General features: G+C 32.9%; 10 protein-coding genes and 1 non-coding gene across 14 annotated transcripts; 4 read left to right on the top strand and 7 right to left on the bottom strand.

Annotated features, from left to right (window-relative positions):
- Positions 1 to 283: 283 nt before the first annotated feature.
- Positions 284 to 3,664, bottom strand: LOC107371486 (sorting nexin-25-like). The gene has a single exon (XM_015939579.3). It carries the CDS (start codon positions 3,402 to 3,404, stop codon positions 507 to 509), a length of 2,898 nt encoding a protein of 965 aa, XP_015795065.1. The 5' UTR covers positions 3,405 to 3,664; the 3' UTR covers positions 284 to 506.
- On the top strand, positions 3,653 to 7,148 carry LOC107371487 (transmembrane 6 superfamily member 1). Of its 3 annotated transcripts, none has more exons than XM_015939581.3 (5): positions 3,653 to 3,862; positions 4,012 to 4,175; positions 4,774 to 5,239; positions 5,315 to 5,516; positions 6,113 to 7,148. In XM_015939581.3, exons 3-5 carry the CDS (start codon positions 5,026 to 5,028, stop codon positions 6,849 to 6,851), a joined length of 1,155 nt encoding a protein of 384 aa, XP_015795067.1. In that variant the 5' UTR covers positions 3,653 to 3,862; positions 4,012 to 4,175; positions 4,774 to 5,025; the 3' UTR covers positions 6,852 to 7,148. The 3 variants fall into 3 exon arrangements, with proteins under 3 accessions (XP_015795067.1, XP_015795066.1, XP_089123501.1); XM_015939580.3 differs by having other exon boundaries at positions 3,721 to 3,862; positions 4,548 to 5,239; XM_089267375.1 differs by lacking the exons at positions 3,653 to 3,862; positions 4,012 to 4,175 and having other exon boundaries at positions 4,198 to 5,239.
- Positions 7,149 to 7,155: 7 nt separating this feature from the next.
- LOC107370791 (CCR4-NOT transcription complex subunit 9) lies at positions 7,156 to 8,300 on the top strand. The gene has a single exon (XR_016198627.1). It is a non-coding gene; the product is annotated as a CCR4-NOT transcription complex subunit 9 (transcript).
- A 457-nt stretch (positions 8,301 to 8,757) lies between these two features.
- LOC112538485 (uncharacterized) lies at positions 8,758 to 10,107 on the top strand. The gene has a single exon (XM_025162880.2). It carries the CDS (start codon positions 9,007 to 9,009, stop codon positions 9,523 to 9,525), a length of 519 nt encoding a protein of 172 aa, XP_025018648.2. The 5' UTR covers positions 8,758 to 9,006; the 3' UTR covers positions 9,526 to 10,107.
- On the bottom strand, positions 9,482 to 11,714 carry LOC107371685 (serine beta-lactamase-like protein LACTB, mitochondrial). Its single transcript, XM_015939834.3, has 3 exons — positions 10,718 to 11,714; positions 10,567 to 10,662; positions 9,482 to 10,492 (listed from the first exon to the last, which is right to left on the bottom strand). Exons 1-3 carry the CDS (start codon positions 11,712 to 11,714, stop codon positions 10,209 to 10,211), a joined length of 1,377 nt encoding a protein of 458 aa, XP_015795320.1. The 3' UTR covers positions 9,482 to 10,208.
- Positions 11,715 to 11,911: 197 nt separating this feature from the next.
- Positions 11,912 to 13,681, bottom strand: Tasp1 (Taspase 1). The gene is made up of 4 exons (XM_015939835.3): positions 13,379 to 13,681; positions 12,892 to 13,302; positions 12,414 to 12,773; positions 11,912 to 12,349 (listed from the first exon to the last, which is right to left on the bottom strand). Exons 1-4 carry the CDS (start codon positions 13,395 to 13,397, stop codon positions 12,129 to 12,131), a joined length of 1,011 nt encoding a protein of 336 aa, XP_015795321.1. The 5' UTR covers positions 13,398 to 13,681; the 3' UTR covers positions 11,912 to 12,128.
- Positions 13,682 to 14,019: 338 nt separating this feature from the next.
- Positions 14,020 to 14,650, bottom strand: LOC107371687 (protein kinase C epsilon type-like). The gene is made up of 3 exons (XM_089267376.1): positions 14,377 to 14,650; positions 14,237 to 14,307; positions 14,020 to 14,161 (listed from the first exon to the last, which is right to left on the bottom strand). The coding sequence occupies exons 1-3, from the start codon at positions 14,501 to 14,503 to the stop codon at positions 14,141 to 14,143; spliced, it is 219 nt and encodes a 72-aa protein (XP_089123502.1). The 5' UTR covers positions 14,504 to 14,650; the 3' UTR covers positions 14,020 to 14,140.
- Positions 14,651 to 15,175: 525 nt separating this feature from the next.
- On the bottom strand, positions 15,176 to 16,385 carry LOC107371001 (uncharacterized). The gene is made up of 3 exons (XM_015938947.3): positions 16,000 to 16,385; positions 15,520 to 15,916; positions 15,176 to 15,425 (listed from the first exon to the last, which is right to left on the bottom strand). The coding sequence occupies exons 1-3, from the start codon at positions 16,070 to 16,072 to the stop codon at positions 15,314 to 15,316; spliced, it is 582 nt and encodes a 193-aa protein (XP_015794433.1). The 5' UTR covers positions 16,073 to 16,385; the 3' UTR covers positions 15,176 to 15,313.
- A 196-nt stretch (positions 16,386 to 16,581) lies between these two features.
- On the bottom strand, positions 16,582 to 20,300 carry IleRS-m (Isoleucyl-tRNA synthetase, mitochondrial). Its single transcript, XM_015939675.3, has 8 exons — positions 20,003 to 20,300; positions 19,804 to 19,926; positions 19,584 to 19,740; positions 17,922 to 19,516; positions 17,617 to 17,849; positions 17,389 to 17,537; positions 17,129 to 17,322; positions 16,582 to 16,979 (listed from the first exon to the last, which is right to left on the bottom strand). Exons 1-8 carry the CDS (start codon positions 20,171 to 20,173, stop codon positions 16,722 to 16,724), a joined length of 2,880 nt encoding a protein of 959 aa, XP_015795161.1. The 5' UTR covers positions 20,174 to 20,300; the 3' UTR covers positions 16,582 to 16,721.
- Positions 20,301 to 20,460: 160 nt separating this feature from the next.
- Positions 20,461 to 24,066, top strand: LOC107371554 (protein deacetylase HDAC6). 2 transcript variants are annotated; one of them, XM_015939677.3, is made up of 6 exons: positions 20,461 to 20,605; positions 20,942 to 21,011; positions 21,113 to 21,307; positions 21,371 to 21,518; positions 21,585 to 23,624; positions 23,709 to 24,066. In XM_015939677.3, the coding sequence occupies exons 3-6, from the start codon at positions 21,165 to 21,167 to the stop codon at positions 23,907 to 23,909; spliced, it is 2,532 nt and encodes an 843-aa protein (XP_015795163.1). In that variant the 5' UTR covers positions 20,461 to 20,605; positions 20,942 to 21,011; positions 21,113 to 21,164; the 3' UTR covers positions 23,910 to 24,066. The 2 variants fall into 2 exon arrangements, with proteins under 2 accessions (XP_015795163.1, XP_015795162.1); XM_015939676.3 differs by having other exon boundaries at positions 21,368 to 21,518.
- On the bottom strand, positions 24,056 to 25,561 carry LOC107371555 (all trans-polyprenyl-diphosphate synthase PDSS2-like). The gene is made up of 2 exons (XM_015939678.3): positions 25,094 to 25,561; positions 24,056 to 25,013 (listed from the first exon to the last, which is right to left on the bottom strand). The coding sequence occupies exons 1-2, from the start codon at positions 25,426 to 25,428 to the stop codon at positions 24,155 to 24,157; spliced, it is 1,194 nt and encodes a 397-aa protein (XP_015795164.1). The 5' UTR covers positions 25,429 to 25,561; the 3' UTR covers positions 24,056 to 24,154.
- Between the last annotated feature and the right edge of the window lie 299 nt (positions 25,562 to 25,860).

The raw sequence follows: 25,860 nt of genomic DNA, 5'->3' as shown, positions 1-25,860 counted from the left end.
AAAATTTATGAAATCTAATTTTATTCAAGAATGAAAATAAAACATAAAAATCCTTATTTGGTAAAATATTCATAGAATCCAAAACAGGTATAATTTCAATGATTAATTTGGTCAGCACTTGAGTCACTTCATTAACAATTATTTTAAGATCAGTATATTTTCATTGGAATAATTAGCAGAACGAAGAGAAAGTTTTATTCAATGGTTAACATTGAGGTTATCATTAACTGCTTATTCCAAGTTGTTCATTCAAAATTGCTTAGCCGTGAATAAATTGAATCGATTTTTTGAAATAAATATAATTTTAATTCTTTGATAAAAATTTTCAAGGCAATCACGATCAAGTAATTCTATTTTCAATAGATTCTTGATTATATCTAGCAAAATTACAATAACAAATTATTGATAAATAATGTAATAAGATCCGTATAAAATTATGTATTTACTAGTTAAGGAACTGTATTTCACACTTGATAATATTTTCCTATTGCGAGGAAATAGCAGTTTCAAATTGTCTCTTTCGCTTGAGGTACGAACTGTAAAAGGAAGGCTTCGAGAATTTCGTATAGAAGCTGCTTATTGAGATTTTGATCTTGAATAAAATCGAATAATTTAATTAGCCCTTTGCGGCAATTTTGTTGGCCAAATAAGTTACTGAGTATATCTGGAACATTATCGATTAGAAGTCTTTTGGCTTCGAATTGATTCTTTCGCCGAGTTGCCTCATTTGAAGGTTCTCTTGACTGAGCTAATTTACCGTCAGGCCACATGGCAAGTTTTAAATTAGATAGATAATAATGCAGCATTGATTCGGAAAATGTCCAAGAAACGGTCTCTCTGAGTTGCTTATTAATGGTCTGTCCATATGTTGTATGGACAAATATGATTAAAGTACGCCGAAGGAAGCCCATTGCTCCTTTAAGTTCAAATATTTCAGTTAAAAGGTTATAAAGAGGTTCAGCAATGTTATCATCCTTTGATTCCAACTCATCGTCAAATAAGGATTGATCATCAACATCTTCATCGCTGCTATCACCATTGTTTCCTTTATTTGAACTTGCTTCAGATCCATCAGGATTGTTAATACCAAAAAATGATGCAAACGGAAGATTCCAAAAATTAAATTGCTTTGAGAAAGATAATGGAACTCTGAGATTACCAGAACTTGGACAAAAGAAAAGATAAACTTCTTCCGATTTGACACAATTTTCATCTCTGAAAATTTGATCTAGAAATAGCTGGAGATTCACCTTTGCTCGGTTAATCAAATTTACATTTGTAGGTGCCACGTTTTTCAATCTGAGTATTTCAATTCGTTTGAGATTTGAGTTTATTCTGACTAGTTTACGTTTTAGCTCAATAAAATCAGCAATTGTTCGTGCAATTATCCAGCCATCAGCGCTTGATTTTTCCACTTTAGCATCTTTAGAACTAATTATGATGATTACCAAAGGAGAAGTGCTTTGCTGAGTCTCTAGTTGAATATTGTGAAGTTCAGCTCGCCACTTGTCAAGATTATCCAACCAGTTGTCAGACCAAACGATATGGTTTTCCAATTCAAACATTTCCTCCCTTAAATCTTGAATCTCTTTCATGAGCAACTCTGCTAATTTAGGATTGGATTCGTGTCCAGATTCTTTGATAGCATCTAAAGCTTGTTGTTTACCATCAATTTTCTTATTTAAGGCTTTCAGTTTACAACGAGCTTGGCATATATGTTCATCTATTACTGATGATCGAGAGTTACGTTGGGATTGTTGACCATCATATGCAATTGATAACTCAAGAGATGATAGTTGACTATTGCTTTCATCATTTTCTTCGCACTTGATTTGTCCAAAAAGATCCGTTTCGTTGTGAGTTTCAATCATTTCATCATATTCTTTGCTGACAATGAATAAAGGATAGTAACGATTAATCAAAACTGAATAAACTGCTTGCTGTGCTTCATAAAATGATTCCGGTCCTTTGTCTCCTCTCACAAATGCTTCCATTCCTTTGCGGTCATTTTTCCCCAATTTTATGTGAATGTTGAGAGAATTAAGAAAATAAGAATGTTTAAGAAGTTCATTGGCGATTTGATATTGTTTTACTCCTTTTTGATTCCTCATCTCTTCGACTGATTCCCAAAAGAGCACAAGATATTTAGAAGTTCGTTCAGGTATGTCAGTTGAATTTCCCAATGAATTTTGCAAAAAGCGGCGTAAAAAACTCCTACACAAATCAGATTTGATTATTATATCAAAGGCTAAAATCTTTTTCTTCAAAGGCTTTGGATAACTCAACCCATCCACAACGAGGACACTTTCTGGGTTGATATTTGTCTGTGAAATTGACGGATAAGCATACATAATCAGCTGGTTAATCCTTTTTGAGCACAAATTTTTTGCATATTGTAGGTTATTAATATAACGTTTCAAATCACGATTGAGTAATAAGTCTCCTTTCGCTAAAGAAGTACATTGACTTGGCCTTGCTTCTTTGTCCATAAGCTTTTGTCTTTTTAAATTTTCTAATGCTGTAGCCTGCATTATTTCCGAAACGATTCGATAGCGTATTTTCTTGAGATCTTCAATAGACACGCAACTTTTAATGATTTCAACAAAGTCCTCGTAAGATTTTGCATATGCGTAAGTTTTACGATGGCGCTCACTTTCGTCCAGGTAACCCTTGATATATTCAACAATCTTTTGATTAATGTAATCAGGATCTGAGAGCATCTCAATAAGGTTGTGTAAAACATGGATACCAAGAATTTCTTTCAGTAGGTTAACCAATGGCTGGCTTTTTGCATAACGAGCAGGCAAAAGTAAAACAAGAAGCATATATGAAACTTTGTTGAGATATTCAATTTCTTCCGCTTCGGATGACAGATGATTATACAGATCATAGGAATCTTGTTTTGAAAGGATTGAAGATATCTTGCTGATGTGAGATTGCATGATTGTGACTAGATCTTTAGTCAGAAAGGAAACATCATCAAACTGACGGCAAATCGCCAATAACCTAGAGAGCATTGTCCAAATTTCATTTTTCAATTTGACATCAAGATCCTCGGTATCATTTTGAGCCAAATCGTTGTACCATTCATAAATGTAATCACGGAAAACCAAGTCGATGATATCCTCAATAAGTGCATCAACATTCTTAGAAATCAACAGATTGCTTTTAAAATAATTGTTTATTGGAGGCAATCTTTCTTTCAATCTTTTATAGTTATTGATAACTCTAGAGACAGTAAGATCACTGTTGGACAAGTTCCCATCTTTGAATAAGGATCCTTTGATGGCTGGAGAAAGACAAACGGATCGTGTAATCAGGGCCAAGATTAAGAAAACCCCAATTAAAAATAGAAGAGTTATTATTATGATCTGAAGCAACAGGGTAATTAAAAAATATATCATAACTATTTATGGTTTCACTATGCCATGAGCAGCGAAATGTGACACACAATTCAAATGTTGTTTGACAAATAGATGGACCTCAGAAGTTTGGAATGTTTCATATCGAAGATTATCAATGTATATCACAGATGCAGAACAAACATTAAGATTAGTAAAAAAATTTCGATAAATTTAATAAACTATTAATCCAAAAAGGATTGTTAAAACACTAATACACACAGGAGTTTTTAAGTTGTCTGTTTACTTGTGAATCAGCTGTTAAGCATGTTCTGTTTGTTAACGTTAAAGTTAACTCCATCGAATAGTGTGTGATTTAGTCTTAAAATTGTTATATTAATTCAAATACATGAACCAGCTCATCCATTCAGATAGTAACATTCAAACACAATTATAAATGTTATCTTGATTATGATAAACACGACAGAATTCAAGTTTATCAATCAATGAAAGTTATCTCGGTAAGTATGGATGTAAACGTAAAAAATTCAACAATTCAATCATTTTCGTTTTAACATTAACTTTTGTCCAAAATTGCTTTAAAGCGAAAAATTGAGAGATTGCTAAACACAATTAACTTATATGACTTCAACATTTTTTATTTCTCCAGTTTTGTTGCTGGAAAATGTGTCAAAGGATTCGATGGATTCGTTTGTTGACTTAATATCGTGAAAAAATCTGATCAACTCTTCATCTTGACAAATCACTTAAATGGATCAAATTGGGATATCAAATGGCACACCAGAAGCCGACTTGCCAAGATACCATGTAAATGTAAGCCGAGCAAGTTTAATAGTCATTTGGCTTTCTATTCTTGTCATATTGATTCTTTCATTTATTGGTTGTATTTTATCAACATACATAATTTCCGGTAAACGACAAAGTCGTTTCCATTTCATGAAAACTTCAATCCAGAGTAACTCAAAGTGAAATTACCCGTTTTCTCATGTTAAGCTTTGTTTTCTCATCTTGCCATAGTAGCCATTAAAACCTGTTTTCTAGTCGCCACTTTGTTATGATTACTCAAAAGTGTGGCTACCGTTTTCATAATTATTTCAAAAGCATTCCCTCAGAATAACCTTTTCATGGTTTAGTATTAAAATTTAATAGACTTTTATTTATTGACACTTTTGATTTGTGACACAGTATCCATCATAATTATTGGGAAGCCACAAGTTACCACAATTTCACCATAAGAATAAAGGAATCTCCAACAGCTCTATTTTTTGTTCATGTGCTACAAATTAAATCAAGTTGATTATCTTTTCAGTCTATTATTCAGTCTATTTTTATCAATATATTCTCACTCTATCTATCTTCTCATCTACCTCTCCTTCTCCCTCTCCTATTCATCTTTCTCCTCTCTCACAAGCTATTCAAACAATTAGCAACACAACCAACCACATTTCCTCTTGGATCTCGCCTTTAACTTGGGAAAAGTGTAATACGGATACAAATTGCAGGGATAACTTTTTCCATTCTAATCTAAACTGTGCACTTATGTAACCAATTATGCCTTGGTCATCGTTTAATATATTCAAATCTCTTCATCAAACCCGTTAATTATTGACTTACAGGTCAACTTGACTACTCTGCCTGGATCACTTTCAGTGTCATCAATGACATGATGTCAGTCTCTGTTGCCACCAAAGTTTTCCTCATTTCAACTTCAGCCATTCCAATATCCTATCTGTTGAATCGTTTCATCGAGAAAACTGGACTAACTCAACCTCTGTTAATTGTTTTTCTATGTCACATTATTGGAATTTTGATTTTCTCTTTAATTGTTAAGTGTACAAAACATTCATTGCATAAAAACAATGAATACCTTTTTTACAGTAAGTATCATGTAAATCGATTTATCAAAATATTTATCGCAATTTTAACCAATTTTTTATGCTTTTTTCCTTTAGCTTTCGCTTTAATTTGTTTCATCAGTGTATCAAGTCTCATTATCGCCTTGGAATTGGAAGGTTTGATATCAGGTTTTACAAATTCATTTCTAAAACATGTTGAACCTCATCTCAGATCTTCCTTTGGTGCAATGATTTGCCATTGGAATGGTATTGTGGCCTATGCTTTAGCCTTGATGATCGTTGCTGCTATTACAACGAGGTAATTATTATTCTCTGTTAACCATTGTAATCTTTCTAACAATTCATCAATTACAAGGTTGCATACAAGTCTACTCTTAAGGCTCAACTAATACAATCTACAATTTATTGCTAAATCAAACTCACTTGATTCAAAAGAGGTTGTCAATCAGAAGCTCTGTGCACCTAATCTAATTGTTCATTTTAAAATTTTAAAGTTGATTTCAGTTGCTTTTTCAAGAAACAAACCTCTAATTAAATCAAAAAGATGAAGCGAGTCTTGTTTTTTCACCAACTTTACATTCATCAATAGTCAACTGTTACAGTTTTTTGTAGACACTTTTACAGTTTATAAATTTGAAAGCACAAACTCAGTTAATTTGATTCCTTCAATATTATTAACATTTTCTGTCAATCATTTATAAAGTAAACCTTTGAATTTAATGGTTTACCTGCTATATTGATATCTGAGATGGTTGTTTTGTTTAGTAATTGTTGTATGAAAAAAATCTGGTAACTCTCCACAAAGCTTGTTATGCTATGCTTTCACGGTCTGTTTCTGTCCTTTTTTGGTGTTATTTTACTCACTTTGTTTTTTCTCGTTTCTTTTTTTTCTAGTAATGATTTCATCGATATTTTATGTTACTGGCTTGGCTCCTGGGTAAATAATAGCCTAGTTTTGCTGCTAGGTATCATGATTGGTAAAACTGGACCAGGCTGGGGAATTCTTATGTACTTGCCTTACATAATTTTACCGTGTTACATTGCTTATCGTGTCTTGAAATCATCGAAATCAACAAAAAACCAAGCAATCGAAATAGAAGTTAAAACCTCGATATGGAAGCGACCATTGGATATGTCTCTGTGTTTCATATTTACTTTGAGCTGTTTCATAGCAATTTTACGTGGTCTTGCTGTTTTGGATAGTCCTATTTGGCTATGTAAAATTTATGGCAAACAAATTGAACCCTATCTGGTTTCATCGACTTTAGCACCTTTTGCAAAGATTCAAATGATTTTATATTTATTTTATTATTTACCATTTTATTTATTCGCTATTTATCACCTGATTTGCTGTTCGCATCAAGAGATGACAAAATTGAGTGCATTTTTTGCCGGAGCTGCTTCAAGTGCACAATTTACTCATATTGGTTCATCTTTCCATTCAAGAACTCCTTACATTCTTCGTGTTTCTTCTGATTTTTCTGCTCTACTCTTTTTTTGGCTCGTTAATTTGACTCTTCTAGTTGGACCTGTTTTACTTGCATTTAGATGTGCAGTAGAAGAAACAACTGAATATCCCGATGGTTATATTGAAAAGGTTTTCGCTCGAAAAAAAATTGTCAAACAAAGTTAAAATGATACCGAAAATAGTAGAGAAACTCTACAATATAATCAATTTACTCTTATTTTATGAGACTCTGAAGTTATCTGATAATGTTGATATTTTTATAACGGGCAATATTAAGCAAATATTGTGTTAATTTTGTATAAAATAATGACTTGTAATGTCAATTGTACTTATAAAGTATTATTGCTTATAGATTCAAACTACCCGCGTCTGTAGAGTTGTCTTGGCAATACTTTGCCCAAAGCGAAAAGCAAAAAGCAAAATAATCTTTAGTTGACTTAAATAAATTTATTCATTTGCTTATCTTTTAATTTTAATTTTTAATTTTTAATCATCTATTTTTAATTTTATTCCGAAAGTTCCTTAAAGCATAAGTCTGGATACTCTCAACTTTTCGGGTCAAATGGAGATAAAGAGCAAAGGAAAAACTATGAAGGATGACTCTACTGACAATCAGCCATTTGAAAAAGAAAAGGTCTATCAATGGATCACACAATTGACAAATATGGAAACTCGCGAAAACGCTCTTCTTGAACTTGGTAAAAAACGGGAAATTGTACCTGATCTGGCTACTATGCTATGGCATTCATTTGGTGCCATTGCTGCTTTACTTCAAGAGATTGTTAGTGTTTATCCAGCTCTCAACCCAGCAACTTTGTCTCCCCACCAATCAAACCGTGTTTGCAATGCTCTTGCATTACTCCAGTGTGTCGCTTCCCATCAAGAAACTCGAAGTGAATTTCTGGCTGCAAATATACCATTATTTTTGTATCCATTCTTGCAATCAACTTCAACATCTAAAACTCGACCATTTGAATATTTACGTTTAACAAGCCTTGGTGTGATTGGAGCTTTGGTTAAAACAGATGAACAACAGGTGATCAGTTTCTTGTTGGCTACAGAGATAATTCCACTTTGCTTGAGAATTATGGAAAGTGGAAGTGACCTTAGTAAAACTGTGGCCACATTTATTCTGCAGAAGATACTCTTGGATGAGACGGGTCTCAATTATATCTGTCAAACATATGATCGTTTCTCTCATGTTGCTATGATACTTGGAAAAATGGTTGTCTCATTATCCAAAGAGTCTTCACCTAGACTTCTCAAGCACGTAATCCGCTGTTATCTACGTCTAAGTGATAACCCAAGAGCTCGTGAGGCTCTACGCAATTGCTTACCTGCACAATTGAAAGATGATACCTTTCAAACTATACTTGATAATGATAAATCAAGTCGACAATGGTTGATTCAGTTGCTCAAAAATCTGGAACGAGAACCGGAACAATGAGTTGAGATCTCTTTTTTGAATGCTGATAAAATCAGATTTACTTTCGATGCTTTGACTCTTTATCGTGCTGGAAACTGCAAAATGATACTCAATGGATCGAATCATTGAGTTATTTTCATGTTCATTTCTTTAAAAAGTCATTAATAAATGTTATACATTATCCTATACATTTTCTGAATCAAGTTAACTCTCTCTAACATTTCATGACTTGATTCGAATGTTTCTTGAAATCAGTTAATATCATCAAGAATAAGTTTTAATTGGAGTTTTATAGATTTAAAATGAAATGAAATTCAAGTTGGATTATAAAAACACAACTTTTCTTCAATTTATGATGACTATCAAAAAAATTATTTTATTATTTCTGAATTTCTAGGAAGAGAAGAAAAGTTGCTTATTGAAACAGAGCTGGAATTGATTGTAAAAAATCAAAATTAAATGTAAGGTTATTACTAATCAACGCAAGCTTTCAAAGTTATATCCAATCTTTATAAAATGTCTGTATAATTAAAAACATTAATATTTAAATAAATCATATTTCTTCAAATAAACATTTCTTTGAATTACTTATTCTTTTAATGATAATTTAGTAAATGAGACATTGAATCGGCATATGTAATTAATTTTAAAGTACCAAGGATAAAAGGTTTTCCCAAGAAAACTGCACCCGCACCCGACTCTATTTCCTTGGTTGAATCAAAGTGTCAAAAACCTAGAAATAATCTCCGGGTCTTCAACAATCGACCCGAAGTTAAACAAGATTTTGCCGTTTGCAAAGGTCTCGATTTTTTGCATGAAGATCTCAGTGTACGTTTAATCGGATGGAATGAACTGTTGAAAATTCTCGGAGTGAAAAAGATTTTCCTTTATGAAATGGAAATCCATTCAAACATATCTAAAGTTTTACATTACTATCAAAACCAAGGAATCGTTGAATCAACTCCTATTACATTACCCGGAGATCAACCCAATTTACCCGGTTTCAGACATCTTTATCTTAAAGACAAGTTGACTGCTAAAAGACAAAACGAATCGATTCCTTACAATGATTGTCTCTATCGTAATCTCTATTCCTATTCATATCTAGCTTTGTTGGACATAGATGAAGTTATGCCCATTCAACACAACAATTGGTCGCAATTGATGGACGTTGAGGAACATGAATCGCTAAAAGAGAAAAATTATTCCAGAGCCAGTTATAATGTTCGTAATGCCTATTTTCTTGACGAACTTGGTGTTGGTGCACAACAGATGAAACACACTGGCCATGAGCCAGGAATACCTACCTATCTTCACATGCTTCAATATGTTTACCGATCTCGTAATTACACTAAACCTGGACAGTATGTTAAGTGTTTCTTTGAATTACTTATTCTTTTAATGATAATATAGTAAGTGAGACATTGAATCGGCATAGATAATTCTTAGCCATAATTTTTATGACGAAACATTTTGTTTGAATAAATGGCGATTAATGACGATAAAACAGATATCATTACATCCTTGTAAAGACGTAAAGAATATATGAATGATTATAAAAGTACAATAATCATTTGAAAAAAAGTTACATGAGGTTTGAATTTTTCCTTAATAATAGTTATTAGCTTGATTAAAACTTCAAAATATCGATCAGATATCTTCAAAGTATTTAAACAATAGGCATAATTAATGGTTACATAATTCAAGAGATGAAAAAGCGTTTTCAATTTTTGAAATGCAGGTCTTCTTTGATAAAGAAGATTTATAAAAAATTGGAGTGTATTGAAAGCAAAAAAAGATATTTTGATGAAAAATGTCGAAGTGAGATAGAATAAATTGAGCAGGTAAGTCATGGATAATACTTTGCAATGTATCACAATTTTATAAAGCAACCCAAATTGATTTGTTTTGCACCAATTTTACGTCTTTTAAGGTAGAGGAAATCAGCTCAATCTAATTTTAATTTCTTGATAAATCAATTTTATCCAATTTAAATGGATGCGAGCAAAAGATATTAAAAATGGTGCAAAACTCAATTTGGGGAACTGTATAACTCCAATTTTGACTGTGAATTTTCAAGAGAGTGAAAATAGTCGTTAAGCGCCTTTGACTACGATTTCTTTATGATTGGTCACAATGGGAGATGGTTCAAGTTTAACATTTCCAAATAATTGAGCCACGTCACGACCAAGGGACATAATTCCTCGAGCGCTATGCAAGTTGCACATTATTGCAATAACCATCTCCTTTTCTGGGATAATTACTAGCAAAGTAGTGCCCCCAGTAGCTGATCCTGTGTGATATATTACATCTTTGAAAGGTGGGACAGCTCCAGCGGCATGAAAAGGTTGAGCATTTCTTATTAATCCCCATCCAAGACCTGATTGAAATAAAGAAAGACTACGGTAAGGAACGAATGGAATTCAAGAAGAAATTTAAAATCAGAACACTTACCATATTGACACCATCTGAAAAGGTTTGGAGTTAATGAAACACGCCCGGTTCGAGATGGAGTCCACAATTCATCTACAGTTTCTTTTTTAAGGAAACCTACAAATAAGAAACTTTAAGTTAGCCAAAGAACTGTATACACAATACTACATACCTTTAGAATTTTCAGGAGGCATAAAACTATAAAGCATAACATTGCCAAAGTGAAGTAAATCAGGAACTGATGATAAAATACCTCCTCCAGCATATTTAAAACTATTCTCAGTGTAAGGTGCATTTTCCAAAGTTTGATTATCTCTAAAGTATTGTGCGGCTCTATTAAGTATGATCGGTGTACTGTCATCTAAATATGTATGAGACATTCCAAGAGCAGTGCGACAAACATCATTGATCAAGTATTGACCAAATGATTTACCATTTGGTAAAACTGATTCAATGGCAGCAGCAATTAAAGTGTAGCCAAATGTAGAGTAGTTAAATTTTGTTCCTGGTTTAGCAACAAGATCATCATAGGCAAAAGTTTCGAGAGCGTCTGTAGCTGAGTAATAATGCTTGTAAAAATTATAAGTTTCGTCCGGTGAATTGTAATGACGAATGCCAGCTAAATGACTAGCGATTTGTCGGATGCTCATCGTAACTTTACGTCCATCAAATTCTTTTTCAGGAAACTTGCCACCAACATATTCATAGATATTTTTATCTAAATCCAATTTACCCTCTTCAACAAGTTTAGCAACACCTAGCATAGTTAAGGGCTTAGATAAACTTGCAATTCTCATAACTGTATCCTTGGTACATCGTGAAGCAGCTTCAACATTAGAGAATCCAAAACCTTGTACCCAACAAGGCTTACCTTTAATCGAGACACCAACAACAAGACCAGGATAGCCATTCACAGCCATGGCTTGCTGGGCAAGATTGCGAGCTGCACGAGTCGCTTGAACCAAAGATAATGCAGCATCATTTCCTTGGAATAGATCAGGAATTGCTGAAATTGTATCCCTTTTGGTTTTAATTAGATCAGTTACTAATATAGAGTCCGAAACCTTTTCTTCTGCTGTAAGCTGTTGATTAACAACAAATCCAAGACCTGTAACAGCTGATGCACCTAAGACTACAGCTTTTAAGGCTTTTGATTTAAAAAACACCATTATAATTTATCAGAAAGTAACTTTGGCACAACAATAATCAATTTGCACAGACAAAGGTAGTCAAATAACTTGCAACTAGTAAGCTACATGGATCGCGTTACAGAAAAGCTTTTAAAACGAATCTTTTAAAAATCTCTTTGTTTATAAAAAAACAAGTTGACGCTTGAGCTCTGGAAGCCAACAAAAAGTCCACCAAATTTGAATTTTCATGCCATTTTTTATGTTGTTTGTTATTGGTAAAATAAACAGAGATTCGTATAAAATACTGAGTTAACTGGATTTTTCTTATAAATAGAAAATATTCAAGCAGTTGATAATAAAATAATGACGATAGAAAGTCAATTTCAGCAGCAAAATCAGGATAAAAGAATGATCCAGTTTGAAAATTCGACACCGCTCATTCATATTCACAATTTATATTATTTTCGATTGAATTGTTGGAGCTGATTTCAGTTGACCTGGATATTTGGAAAAAATGAATCTAGGAGATTTGTCGGATACTTTTCCATAAGCCAAACACATGGTAGGAGTATTATGAACCCAGATTAATTCATTCGTATTTCTTTGAGCATCATGAATCACAGTGATTAATCCAGCTGATTTTGCAGTTTTAACACTTTTCAAGAATGGAGAATCTGAAGAGAAATTGAAAAGGATAATCAGAAACAAGAATTTTAAAGATTTAGAGAATTGAAATACCGGTAAATTTTGTGCTAAACAGATGTGTAAATTGTTCAACCAAATCATCGGCAGGGTTAAGTAGAAGATGAGAAGCACACTCTTTAGCAAATAGAGTTTTAATTAAGTATTCACCACTGCCAGATGTGCTGATTCCTATTGAATCCTGAGCCCAGCAACCTGCACCATAAGTAGCAGCCTGACCAACTCTACCAGGCACTTTGAAAAGTATTCCACCAGAAGAAACACCAGCAGCTACGTGGCCTTGTTTATCTACAGCAACTGCACCAACTGTATCTAAACGCCTGAATTTAATAGGTACGCTTATGTCATCTCGATCAATCTTGTGGCGTAATTTGTTGTATACTGATCGGGTTTGCTCTGAAAAATATTGAAAGTAAGATTCGATTGTAAGAAATGGACAAATTTTCTAAGACTTGAAATTTCAGTGGATATTTATACGTATTACATTGAGATATACACTGAAATATATTCTCACCTGTCTCTAGATTTGCAGTGATTAAACCTCGACTTTCTGCCCAACGCTTAGCAGCTTCTCCTACTATGATATTAGGTGGAATCAATCCATAAGGATTTTCGACTGTTTGTTCTTCAAGTAGTAATTGGCTGATCTTAATAGGATTTTTTATCCCTGGAACAGCTCCAACACCGCTCCATAAAAGACGATGTCCATCCATTAAACTGGCATCACATTCAATGGTCCCATCTCGGCAAAGGTTTGAGCCATATCCACAATTAGTGCTTGGATCATCTTCCATGGCCATAATGGCTCGAGTTACTGCATCGATAGCAGGTAAATTGTCGTTTAAAGCTTGTAAGCCAGCGTCACAAGCTGCTTTACAAACGTTTTCATGAGTACTTCTTTTAGATTCGAGATGAATTCCAGCGCCTATTTGAATAGAGCAAGACAGCAATCAAAATAATGTAAGTCAATTGATAGATTGAGATTTGTATAAACTTCCTACCGGCATGAACAGCAATCATGGTCAAAAACGTTGCTCTTATTCAAGTCTTTGTGTAAGAGACGGATAAAACCAATGAAAATTAGATTCAAGACAAAGACATTTGATTTAAATCAAATGTCAACAAGGTGAGTGTAATTGGATAAAGACTTCATCAAAGTCATTAAATATTAAAATAACCACACTTAATTAAGATAACATAATTAGAGTATTTGAAAATGAAACATCACGAAAAATGATTTGAGAATCAAGAATGAAAGGAAAAGGTGAGTTGTTAATTTGAAATTGAATCAGCTGTTTCATAGCGGGAAATCGTTCAAATGTAATCTCGTACAGATAAAGGATTAATTGAATGATACATAAGCTCAAGATTATTAACACCGAGTTTCCAGTATTTCATCAATAACATACACTCCTGATAGGATATTAATCATTACTTCAACATAATGTTCTATATACGTTGAAATCATAGACAGTCATTAATAGCCGAAATTTGAATTAATAGTTAACGCGTTTTCTGAATTTTTATAGCAATTACTTGAAGCATCATCCCATTTTCCCTTCATCAAAATTATTTCAGACTCGAAAATTGATGATAAATGTATACTTGAATGCAGCATGAAATAAAGTAATAAGCTTGTTAGTAATTAAATAAAGTTTTAAAATTTATTTCTAATGATAACGATACCAATACTTTGAGTTGAAAGATACATTTGTATAATTTATATTTGAACGATGGGATTATGGGAATCACCAAAATCTTGTTTAATCGTCATCAAGAAATTCCTGTTAATTAAGCATATTAGTAATGTTAAATGTAAATAATGTTTATAAGCATTTCATGCTAGGAATTCAATTTACCTGATTAGTTTCTCCTACTTTACATTGATATTTTACGGTGTGGCATTTTTTGTGTACAACACAGTAACAGACTTCAATTAAATAAATATAAGAAATTATTTATTAATTTATTTACACCAATATGTACATCAACATCTTACCTTTGCATTGATATCCTTGTTTAACAATACCATAAAGGAGCCCATGACAATGAGAGCACAAAGTTGGTGAAGTAAACGAAGTAGCTTTGAATTGATGACCGTTAACTGAATGAATTTTACTTGGCATGATTAACTTGACAATTAGACAGACACTTGTTTGTTAATAAGTGAATTACAGTAGGTTGAAAGGTTGTGTAAAACTAGAAGAAGATGGTTCAACTGTCTGCTCAAAACTAGTAACTTAATAAACAGCTTTTGGATGCTCAACTATAACAGTTTCAGTCATCTAGCGATGTAACAGTAAGAGCTTATATAATGAGACTCTCTTGGAATAGCTTAAATTTAGTCTAGATTACAGCCGGATATTGTTATATCATGATATGATAACTGGCTAACCTTGGTGCTCAATGGATGAAGTTGTATTGAAGTTGAAAATGAATTGCGTTGTGAGCAAATCACACATTGAATCCTATTTTATCGTCTGAAGTTATAAAATCAAGTGATCATTTCATAAATACACACAACATTGATCCGGTTCAATTGATGAATAGTGACAACTAATGAGTTTAATCTCGTCCATTGATAATGAATCCAATTCAAAAGTATTATTATTCGAACCCCATCGAACTTTATCTTCTTAAGTTTATCAATGTATTAAGATAAGGCAATGTAATGTTTACCTTTTCTCAACGAGTTTTTGCCATACCCGGATCTAAAGCGTAATCACTGAGAATGACATCGCTCAAAATGATGATAAATATATGCTTTAGTGTAGTATCAAAGAAAGTAATAAGCTTAGTAGTTAAATAAAGTTTTGAAATTTATTTCTAATAACGATACCAATACTTTGAGTTGAAGGATACATTTGTCTAATGTACATTTGAACTATCGATTTTGACGTCAATTGGATATTTGTATAAAAAATGACTAATTTCGCTCAAATTGGTTCACTCAACCAATATTTGAATAACCTTTGAAGAGATGGAATAATCATAACCAACTCCAACAGAGTTAACCCAAAATTGGTCAACATTGAGCCGTTTAATCCCCTAAAAAGTATTAAAGGTTGAAAAATAAAATAAAATAGATAATTAGATTCTTATTATCTCAGTTGATGGTTCGATTTCGATCTAGTTGACTTACCCAGCGCAAATATATTCATAAACAGTATCATCATTAAAATCTTCAGGTTTTATGCTCTTATTACAACAATAAGTACAAATAGTCTTCTCGGTTCCATATCCTGATTGAAAGCAACTTGGTGTACAAGAGGTAGCACATCGCCTTTCAATTGCCGTGAAAACGTCGTTAATTGTGACCAATTCATAAGCACACAATGTTGTATCAGAAGGACAAACTGTTAGATACTTGGCTTCAGCATCAGAAACATTAACAGCTGGATTAATACAAGTATCCTTAAAGTTTATTCGTTTATTTGAATAATCAGCTAAACACACCAAACAATGGTATTTATTTTTATAATCGGGTTTCTTTTTCTTAGGTCTTGGCTTCTTCTTAACCTCTTTACTAGGAACAGCACCTTTTAACATCGAAATTTGAACACAAATGAAAAAAAATTATATTAGTTGAGTGGAGTTATTGATTCTTAACTTACAAACTCACCTTCAATTGAAGATATCAATTCAATACAGATGAATGTAAGGGTAAGATAGACACTTCCAGTAATCAGATTCATTTTGTTTGGTACATTTTAATCCTTGTTTGTATTGAAATATTGGAAATTTTGATCTTTGCACAATGAAATACGAGGGCTTAATAAAAATCTAGAGTGACATGAGAATTGACCATAAACATTTCAATGGGTATAAATGACCTTTATAATCAGTCAACCATTAATTTACCTGGTTAATGCACGACCGATTTCTGGTTACTCATAGGGGTTGGTAAGCAATTAGCTCCTATGGTCAATTGACATTGGTTTAACTTCCAAGAATCATAAATAATCAATTGATTTGCATGTTTAACTAAATTTACTTTCCATCTTCTCCAACTCCTTCAATTGTCACACAATTTTTGTTTTGCAATTAATATTCTCAGTTTATGAATTAGATATACTCTTGATTTATTTTTTTATTGTGCAGTGGATAAACTAAATGCATGAAACATTAGGAAAGTAATGAGCTAATTCAGTAAAGAAATGATATAAAAGATAAAACCCAACGAATAATATGGATAACAAATGCATTTGAATTTGTAATACTCTAGATAATTTTTTGGGTTTTATTTCTCTACAATTGACTATACAGTAAATTGCTATGGACATTGAAAATACGAAAAGATATACAAATAATATAATCATTTATATTTGAATTTAGATTGAAAATTCAATTATGTTTAGAGATAACTGCATCACATCGATGACACAGATCATTCGGTAGCCTTGAAAGATAACGGCGACACCTTGGACATGATGATTTGTTCGTTTTATTTAACAATATTGTAAATGGTATGGACTCTTCACAGGAAATTTTGATATCAGCTTCCACAGATTCCAAATCAATCGATTGGGATAATTTGACTTGAGATAGTTGAAGGATTTCTGATAATTGTTGTTCCAAATTGTCACTTGATGATTCGCTAGTCTAAATAAATAAATTTCAAGATAAATGAGAAAACAATTATTAGTATTGGACTTGATGAACAAATAGAGTCATTAAATTTTACTCAAAAGACAAAATTTATGCAAATTATTGAGTAAATTACTATAATTATAGATTGCAAGCTTTAATACCTTTAAAGTTTCGTAATCAGATTTTCGGTGGCAAATTATTGTAGCTGTAAATGGTTTACCGAAGTGTTTATTGTCTTCGGTCTCATTATCAATTGATTCTTTTATCAGTCTGATGATTCCCATGATCAATGAAACTTGATCATTTTTCCATATGGATGGACATTCAAACCACCCATCTAATAAACAACTTGCAGCTAGAATTGAAGAAATAAAGAGTTAATAACATGCGCTGATATCAATTAGAATACATTTGTATTTACCTTTGTTGTCTTTTTTCCGGATAATATTGATTTCTTCAAAAAGAAACGGAATTATTGGACTTAGAAAATTGTTGAAAGTTTCCAGGAAATAATAGATAACTGATTGACAAGAACTTCGACCAATAGAGTCCAAAGGATCGCAATAAAGACTATGATAATTACAAGATTACAGGATTAAAGATTCGTTCATTCAATCAGGAAGGGTTATCAGTAATAATTATTACTTACCTATCTTTGACTATTTTGAGATAAAAAGAAGAGAAATCGTCTATGAATGAAACAGATTCGGTTATAATATTTCGAAAATCATTATCGTTGTAATTTTTCTGGCAAGATTGATTAAAGGACCAAAGTTGATGCAACATATATTTATTGATTAAATTAAGCTTTGAATAATCTAATTTTCCTGGAGAATCAAAGCCACGTAATGATCCAAGACAAAACTTGAAAATGTTTCGAAACTGAATAAAACAGAAATGATAAAAATTGAGAGTTGATAGTTTATAAAATAAATACACACAATAGTCATTTACCTTTAGCATCAAAGTCATAGTTGTCTTCAATTTTTCGTCATCTACTTTTACATTTCCATGATGGGATCCGTAACGGGCAACAAATAATCGCATAACATCAGAACCATATTTTGATTCTATTAAAGGTAAAGGATCAATAACATTCCCAACTGATTTAGACATTTTACGGCCATCTCCATCGACAGCAAATCCATGAACATAAACTGATTTATAAGGAGCAAGATCGCGTAGGGCAATACTCAATATAAGTGATGTTTGAAACCAGCCATGACATTGATCAACCCCTTCGAGGTAGATATCAGCAATCTTATCACCGGCTAAGACAGAATTCCAAGTCATTCCACTGTCAAACCAAACATCAAATATATCACGTCCTGCCACAATTTCCTCTTTATTGACTCCGAAAGATTTGCAGACTTGATCTGGGATCAATTCACTTTCGGGGGAACTCCACCAAATTTCAATTCCATTTTCTTTTACTTTATTAATGAGGTAGTCAATAGATTCAGATGAGACGATGGGTATTGATTTATTAACATCTTCTTTCCGATAAAACACAGGGATCGGAACTCCCCAAACTCTTTGTCTTGAAATGCACCACGGAGGTCTTGTACTAATTTCATCACAGATCTTATTTTGTATTCCCGAAGGGAAAAAGTTCACTGTTTTCAACTGGGATAAACATTTATCACGGACTTTACCAACATCAATGAACCATTGCTGGCTAGTCTTGATTATAACAGGTTTACCACTTCTCCAGTCATAAGGGTAACTATGAACGAAATCTTCTTTATGAACAATTTCATCTTTCAAAAGATTCATGACTAAGCTCGATCCTCCCTCTAAAACTGATTTGCCATCTAATTCAGAGTGAAGTCCAGAAACAAAGTTGCCATTATCATCAACTATACAATTATTGATTGATAATCCATTTTTCTTTGCAATATCAAAGTCTTCTCGCCCATGATTGGGAGCACAGTGAACAAGTCCAGTTCCTTTCGATGAAGTAACATACTCGGCACTTAAAAAAGGTAGATACTGTTTTGAATCAAGTCTCATTGGATGTGAATAGGATAGTTTAGATAACTCTTCATTGCATATTGTTCTTTCCACAGACAATGGTGTTCCTAACTTGCTCTGAAGATCCAATAAATTTTCTTTGGCTATGATAAAATATCGGGATAATTCAGAAGCAAATACGATAATATACTCTATTTTAGGAGAGAAGGCAATAGCTTGATTTGCAGGTAAAGTCCATGGAGTTGTGGTCCAAATAAGAGCATAAATATCATGATTTGTTCTCAGGGTTAAATTGTGATTGACTTTAAATTGGAAGAATATTGAAGGGCTGGTATGGTTTGTGTTGTATTCAAGTTCTGATTCAGCTAAGGTTGTCTTATTGGATGGGGAGAAATAGATGGGCAGAAAACTTCTGTGAATGAGCCCTTTCTGATACAGCGTTTTAAATGCCTGTAGCTGGTTTAATACAAATTCATTAGAGAATGTAGTGTAAGGATTGTCCCAATCAGCTGCGATTCCCATCCTTCTGAAAACTTTGATTTGTTCATCTATTGCCGACTGGGCAAATTTCCTAGCTAGACGTGAGAAGATAATTAGCAAAAATTAGTCAACAGACCTTTCAAATAAATTCACATGCCATACCTTTTTGACGGATTTCTAACGGATCTGTTGGAATAGATTGGCCTTTTTCTTTGTAAACTTTGAGCTCAATAGGTAATCCATGACAATCCCAACCAGGGATGAAGTTAACCTTGTAGCCTTGCCGTATTTTATATCGGCATATTATATCTTTAAGTGTCTAGAAATTAGAAAGAAATTAAAAAATGACCTTTCGAAAATATGAATAAGAAATAAACCAAACCTTGTTAATGACATGACCAAAATGTAAAGATCCATTCGCGTATGGAGGTCCGTCATGGAGTACGAATAATTTATCAGATGGTCTACCATTTTGATCTCTGTAAAGATTGTAAAAGCAAGGTTTCTGCAAATAATTGTTTTATCATTTTTTGTACTCGAATGTCGTGATTTTAATAAAATAATCAGTTAATAATACTCACCTCAAGCAAATCTACTTCTGATTTTGGTGCTTTTCTACTTGGTAGATCACTTGCTGGAATAAACACTGTTTTTGACCATTTCTTTGCTGATACACTCGAACAATAACTTCGTGATTTAAATAAATTCAACCACTTAATTAACTTGATTGGTCCACTGTAAACATTTATCATTGCGATTAGTCAAACCGCAATAGTAAAAAAACCATGTGTTACATTGGATAACAACATATGAATGTCACGTGAGTAAATAAAGCAACAACCGTTGCTAATGTAAATAACTTGATAAGGCCTGGTTTACTCTGAGTTTTTCTGATTTTTCAATCGAAAGTTAATTCAAAGATAATTTTAATAATCATTTTGTAAGAATTTTATTAATTTAAATTTGATACTTGCCTTATAACCCCTTCATTTTTATGATTTTTATATGCTTTTCCCAGAATTATCCGTTGACGAATTTCGTCTACAAATATAATTTGAACTAATTTGTGAAGTTATTTCGTTACTTTTATTTAATAAGTTTTATCTGCGCTATTTGAATGCTCAACATTTTTAAGGATAACTAATGAATTGGATAATCAATTCTCAATCGGATTACTTTTTAAGGTATTTATTTTTGTTTTCAAATATATCGTAAGATCTAATGCTTGTAAAATCTGGATGCCTCTTTATAACATTAAAATTATTGAAGATATTTTTTATCAACACCTTCTGAAGAGTGAGTGTATTGTTGTTGTTTCCAGTTTTAATCTAATATCAACGGTATCGTATTTTCTATAAGTTAATCGACAATTACTGTCTATTTAATTAACAGTGTTTAACACAGTAGCATAGTAACTAAATGTAAAATTACAACTTATATAAAAGTTACATACTGTTAGCAAATCAATATGGTGATAATTTATCTCATAAAGTCTTGTTAACATCTTGAATTGTTTACAGATTCTGGTTTTAATGGTTTATATTCATCACATACTGTGAAATTACTTATATTATAGCTGGTATAACTAAAGTAAGTTGATTTTAATCACACAGCTTTGAAAATAAATCATATCTTGTATCTAATTGTTACTAATCTTCAATTCTTTTTCTACATTGTTTTTCTCAAATTAGTTCAACCATTCTATCGATAACTCTAGTATTTCAGTGATCACAAAGACCCATCATGACTAGCTTCATTGCTGCTCGATTAAGTCCTTGTAGTCTTAATATAATAAACGTGTCTGGACGATGGAGTTCATTAATTTCTATTCGTCGTTCCCTATCTTACAACCACAAAGACATTGAAAATGCCCATACCAGAAAAAGGTTCGTCTTGAAATCACCCTGTTCATCCCACTTGTTTACTATTTCATTTCTCTATTTCAGCAGTACACAAACTGGCCTTATATTTGATGCCTCCATGGTTGACCACAAATGTCTTTGGGATGAAAATTTTCCAGAACGCCCAGATAGATTTATACGCATTCTAGAAAAAATGCAACAGTTAAGCTTAGTTGATCGATGCAAATTATTGCAGGTATAGATTTTCAAATTAACTCATTTTCTTCTATCAAGTATCAATGATACATGGTTTATCTTTCAGCCACGGCTAGCCTCAAAGAAAGAAATACTTTACATTCACACTGAAAATCATTATGAGCAAATGAAAGCTACTGAAACGATAACTGATCCAGCTGAACTGGAAGAATTGTCATCTAAATATGATTGTGTTTACTTTCATCCCAAAACCAACCAACTTGCATTATCAGCTGCTGGCTCTACAATTAATTTAGTAGATGCTGTATTAAAGGACGAAGTTAAAAATGGATTTGCTTTGATTCGTCCACCAGGCCACCATGCTTTTGCCGATAAACCTTGTGGTTACTGTTACTACAATAATATTGCCCTTGGTGCTGCTCATGCAATTAATGATCATGGATTAGAAAGAGTTTTAATTGTTGATTGGGATGTTCATCATGGACAAGCCACCCAATTTTCATTCGAAGACCAAAACAAAGTGCTTTACTTTTCAATGCACAAATATTTAAATGGATATTTCTGGCCTAGACTCATTGAATCAAACTATACCCATGTTGGACGTGGTCCCGGTAAAGGTTTCAATATAAATGTTCCTTTAAACTCTGAAGGCCTAACTGATTCTGACTATCTTGCGATATTCCACAACATTTTGCTTCCTGTTGCTTACGAGTACAATCCACAGCTGATACTTATTTCGGCTGGATATGATGCAGCAATTGGATGTCCATCAGGCAAGATGTTACTTTCTCCGGCTTTGTTCTCCCATTTGACCAATCAATTAATGACTCTTGCTGATGGAAAAGTTTGTGCGATTTTAGAGGGTGGCTATTGTCTTTCATCACTTGCTGATGGAGCTGCACTTACTTTACGTACTCTTCTTGGTGATCCATGCCCTCCTTTACCCGATTTACATAGGCCTTCGAAACTCAACGAATCAACTGTCAACTCTATCTTGGATACTATCTGGGCTTTGAAACCTTATTGGAAGTCATTGAGAATCCAAGAGGAATTTAAAGATTCAGAAAAACAAACCAATGCAAATGAGACTCTTCGTTATATTCCTGATGTTGAAAATAGTGGAAAATTATCTTCAAACAAAACTAGAGAGAAATATTGGACAAGAAATTTTTATCCTATTCATGATGCTGAAACTTTCATTAAATTGGAATCTGAAATTCAACAGTTACGAGATTTAACTGATTTAACTGTACCTCCAACAAAAACTTGTATTGCAGTTAATTTTGATGTCAATCGACATCATGATAAAAACCCAAATCATCCAGAAAGTCCTGCCAGAATCTTGAGCATCTATGAAGGGCTCAAAAAAAGTGGTCTTTTAGATGATTGCGCGATTATTGAAAGTAAACGTTGTGCAAAAGACGATGAGCTCCAGTTGATTCACTCTGAAAAGTTTATCAAGGAAATTGAGTTACTAGAAAACATGGAACAAGAACAGATTGAAGTTTTTGTGGATCCCCTTGAAGTTTCACCAACTTATTTGAATAAAAATACAAATCAAGCAGCTCGGCAAGCGGTTGGTACCTTACTTGAAGTTACTGATCAAGTTTTAACAAACAAATGTCAGAATGGTTTTGCTATCATCAGACCTCCAGGTCATCATGCAGCTAAAGATAACGTTTCTGGTTTCTGTATTTTTAGTAACGTTGCCATTGCAGCCAAATATGCAATCAAAAAATATAATCTTAAACGAGTTATGATACTGGATTGGGATGTTCATGCTGGAGATGGAACTCAATCAGTTTTAAAAAATGACCCAAATGTGCTTTTCTTTTCCCTCCACCGTCATGATTCTGCCTCATTTTTCCCTTATCGCACCGATACTGGATTAAAAACTGAATCCAATATCATCAACATTCCATGGAATGGAGGATCAATGACAAATTCTGATTACATCTTAGCATTTAGCAACATTATTCTTCCAATTGCCTATGAATATAATCCAGAGATTGTCTTTGTTTCATCAGGATTTGATGCAGTCAAAAATGATCCTCTTGGGGAGTACCAATTAGATCCAGCAATTTACGGTCATTTCACTCACCTTCTTGGTGGACTCGCAAGGGGCAAATTGGTTATTGCTCTTGAGGTTAGCTTTCGATTTTAATTTGAGTTATTATTACCTTTTGTGTGATACTAAATGCTAATCAAATTGTTTCCTTCTTTTTCTTAGGGTGGTTATAATCTGACTGAAATCACTAATTCAGCAAAGCATTGTGTTTCAGCTTTAACTGGAAAGTCTCCTAAATCATTGGAAGAATCGAGTATCAATGAAAATGCTATAACAACCATTCGAGAAGTCATCAATTATCATTCGCACAAATATTCATCTTTAGCTTTCAATATCCAACTACCTGAAAATAAAATGATTTGATCTCTTGATCAAATACACTCGTTATTAAACTTGTTATATAAAATTGCAAATCCGAGTTAATGATTAAAGATCTAATAATAACTTTTGTAAGAAACCCGTATTTTTGGCTTACCTGAATTTCATTTAAAAATAAACACGAGTTTTCATTTTACTGTTATTGGATTAAATTGTTGGTTTATTTTGAGTAATTTTTTGCATTAATATCAATATTTAGAAGATTAATATAGATTTACATAATGGAAGGCTTAAAGCATCAATAAAATGGCTACAAATTTTGATAAAAGAAGGAATGAATCATTATTTGGAAGACCTTTCAATGAATTTAATGCACTCAATGCATAACAGTTTTTCATCTCTCGAGTCAATTCAATTGCTTCACCAGAACGGATCAAGTGATACAATTGTTTTTGATTCATTTGAGTAAAATCTGTATCAATGAAAGTATCCTGGCTTGATAAAAGGTGCATCAACAAGGGGGTTGAATTAGGATCAAATAAGTGATTGTCTTGGTTATTTGTTGTCGGAGGGAATGGATCGAGGAAAGGTTTCATTTCATTAGCTAATTGCCAGGCTAGACCGAAATTTAGACCAAAATTGTAGGCTGAAGATTGAACCTTTGAGCTTTTATTGGCCAAGACAGCAACTGACCGACAACTATTAGCCATGAGCGACCCATAAAGCTTAAAATTACGCTTCTCCCAACTTTCAACTGTATAATCGTGAATAGATTCACTTTCCCTGATAAACTGACCTTCCATCAAGTTAGATATACTTGAAGCCATTAATTCAACGACCGGTGTGTTTTTCAATTCACACAATCCATTCCAAACACTGGCCAGTAAATAATCACCTGATAAAATGGACATCTTGTTACCAACCACAAGTCCATTATTGCCAGTCAAATATGAATTGAGATTGAGGACACTTCTATGGATATAATAGGCTGAGTTGATTAATTCAATCATTTCAGCAAGTAAACATTGACTTCGAATAATATTTGAATGATTTGTGGTCAACTTATCTGAATTGGGTCCAAACGCCTTAGCTAATAACAACACAACTAGTGTACTTGTTGAAATCGAGTTGCCTTCTGCCATCAATCGCCTAAAAATTAGTTCACAACAGTTAATGAGATAATTTCAAAAGGCTTCTTCCATGTAAATTTCAATTTCATTCCTACTTACTTTGCTGTTTTGAGAAGAGGATGATTAGTTCCAGCCAGTTTCTTTAATTGTAAAGTCACATTGGTAATCTCTTGATTATCCAGGTATTTTGAATTAAACTGAGTCGTTGAATAGTGAACGAGCTTTTCCCCTTCACAGCACAATTTACTCCATTGGTCATCAAAGGTTGCTGAACTAAAAACATTTTGCCAGTTTTCGGTTGGATTGACTTTTAGGTTTGATGTGGTTTTTGGTGTAAATGTTGGTGTAATCTGTGGAGTGACTGAGGCCAGAGGTGAATAATTGTAAGTATTGTAAAAACGTCGAAACACTTTATAACACGGTATTAACTTCATCTTGATTCAGCTGTGTTTATTTAGATACTATTCATTTATATTGATCATCACTCATCTAACAGTTGCAAGTAAAATAGTGAAGTGAAAACGGTTTGTTATGATGGCAAGGAGTCGATGAGTTTGAAGGAGTTTAGTTGACAATCAGGTTACAATTGAGGGCAATTAAACCATAACTGAACAAAAATGTAGGCAATTTATTGTGGTTGCTGTTTTAATCTCAGTTCAAGTCCGGTTCTTATAGTGATCATCTTCTCGCCCATTTTGTTCACTCTTGATATACACTCTGTTAACAATCAGTGAAGCAACAGTTTAAAGTTGAATAATGGCTACTCCATTGAAAATTATTAGAGCAAAATCACTGAAATTGAAGCAAATTTTCAAATTAACTGTCAGCTTTATTTGCATAACCTGACTTTCATCTTTAATTTTATT

Source organism: Tetranychus urticae, chromosome 2 (genome assembly GCF_039701765.1).
Source record: "Tetranychus urticae isolate SD_2017Ah chromosome 2, NJAU_TeUrti_SD_1.0, whole genome shotgun sequence".
In the NCBI taxonomy this organism is placed as follows: Eukaryota; Metazoa; Arthropoda; class Arachnida; order Trombidiformes; family Tetranychidae; genus Tetranychus; species Tetranychus urticae.
Note: the sequence above shows the minus strand (reverse complement) of the source record. Positions and strands in the feature narration are given on the sequence as shown.

What these genes read in the sequence shown, in the direction of transcription:
- LOC107371486 (XM_015939579.3), bottom strand. Translation starts at nt 3,404, where the DNA reads ATGATATATTTTTTAATTACCCTGTTGCTTCAGATCATAATAATAACT.
- LOC107371487 (XM_015939581.3), top strand. Translation starts at nt 5,026, where the DNA reads ATGATGTCAGTCTCTGTTGCCACCAAAGTTTTCCTCATTTCAACTTCA. An exon ending in CAATGAATACCTTTTTTACA is followed by an intron (nt 5,240 to 5,314) that starts GTAAGTATCATG and finishes TTTTTCCTTTAG; the next exon opens with CTTTCGCTTTAATTTGTTTC. An exon ending in GTTGCTGCTATTACAACGAG is followed by an intron (nt 5,517 to 6,112) that starts GTAATTATTATT and finishes TTTTTTTTCTAG; the next exon opens with TAATGATTTCATCGATATTT.
- LOC112538485 (XM_025162880.2), top strand. Translation starts at nt 9,007, where the DNA reads ATGGAAATCCATTCAAACATATCTAAAGTTTTACATTACTATCAAAAC.
- LOC107371685 (XM_015939834.3), bottom strand. Translation starts at nt 11,714, where the DNA reads ATGGTGTTTTTTAAATCAAAAGCCTTAAAAGCTGTAGTCTTAGGTGCA. An exon ending in GCCTCCTGAAAATTCTAAAG is followed by an intron (nt 10,663 to 10,717) that starts GTATGTAGTATT and finishes TCTTATTTGTAG; the next exon opens with GTTTCCTTAAAAAAGAAACT. An exon ending in TTTCAGATGGTGTCAATATG is followed by an intron (nt 10,493 to 10,566) that starts GTAAGTGTTCTG and finishes TATTTCAATCAG; the next exon opens with GTCTTGGATGGGGATTAATA.
- Tasp1 (XM_015939835.3), bottom strand. An exon ending in CACTGCAAATCTAGAGACAG is followed by an intron (nt 12,774 to 12,891) that starts GTGAGAATATAT and finishes AATATTTTTCAG; the next exon opens with AGCAAACCCGATCAGTATAC. An exon ending in GTTTAGCACAAAATTTACCG is followed by an intron (nt 12,350 to 12,413) that starts GTATTTCAATTC and finishes ATTTCTCTTCAG; the next exon opens with ATTCTCCATTCTTGAAAAGT.
- LOC107371687 (XM_089267376.1), bottom strand. Translation starts at nt 14,503, where the DNA reads ATGCCAAGTAAAATTCATTCAGTTAACGGTCATCAATTCAAAGCTACT. An exon ending in ACAAGGATATCAATGCAAAG is followed by an intron (nt 14,308 to 14,376) that starts GTAAGATGTTGA and finishes ATTTAATTGAAG; the next exon opens with TCTGTTACTGTGTTGTACAC. An exon ending in AAGTAGGAGAAACTAATCAG is followed by an intron (nt 14,162 to 14,236) that starts GTAAATTGAATT and finishes CTTAATTAACAG; the next exon opens with GAATTTCTTGATGACGATTA.
- LOC107371001 (XM_015938947.3), bottom strand. Translation starts at nt 16,072, where the DNA reads ATGAATCTGATTACTGGAAGTGTCTATCTTACCCTTACATTCATCTGT. An exon ending in ATTGATATCTTCAATTGAAG is followed by an intron (nt 15,917 to 15,999) that starts GTGAGTTTGTAA and finishes CGATGTTAAAAG; the next exon opens with GTGCTGTTCCTAGTAAAGAG. An exon ending in TATGAATATATTTGCGCTGG is followed by an intron (nt 15,426 to 15,519) that starts GTAAGTCAACTA and finishes AATACTTTTTAG; the next exon opens with GGGATTAAACGGCTCAATGT.
- IleRS-m (XM_015939675.3), bottom strand. Translation starts at nt 20,173, where the DNA reads ATGATAAATGTTTACAGTGGACCAATCAAGTTAATTAAGTGGTTGAAT. An exon ending in CTCAAAATAGTCAAAGATAG is followed by an intron (nt 17,538 to 17,616) that starts GTAAGTAATAAT and finishes TAATTATCATAG; the next exon opens with TCTTTATTGCGATCCTTTGG. An exon ending in CCGGAAAAAAGACAACAAAG is followed by an intron (nt 17,323 to 17,388) that starts GTAAATACAAAT and finishes CTTCAATTCTAG; the next exon opens with CTGCAAGTTGTTTATTAGAT.
- LOC107371554 (XM_015939676.3), top strand. Translation starts at nt 21,165, where the DNA reads ATGACTAGCTTCATTGCTGCTCGATTAAGTCCTTGTAGTCTTAATATA. An exon ending in ATCGATGCAAATTATTGCAG is followed by an intron (nt 21,519 to 21,584) that starts GTATAGATTTTC and finishes TTTATCTTTCAG; the next exon opens with CCACGGCTAGCCTCAAAGAA. An exon ending in AATTGGTTATTGCTCTTGAG is followed by an intron (nt 23,625 to 23,708) that starts GTTAGCTTTCGA and finishes TCTTTTTCTTAG; the next exon opens with GGTGGTTATAATCTGACTGA.
- LOC107371555 (XM_015939678.3), bottom strand. Translation starts at nt 25,428, where the DNA reads ATGAAGTTAATACCGTGTTATAAAGTGTTTCGACGTTTTTACAATACT. An exon ending in CCTCTTCTCAAAACAGCAAA is followed by an intron (nt 25,014 to 25,093) that starts GTAAGTAGGAAT and finishes ACTAATTTTTAG; the next exon opens with GCGATTGATGGCAGAAGGCA.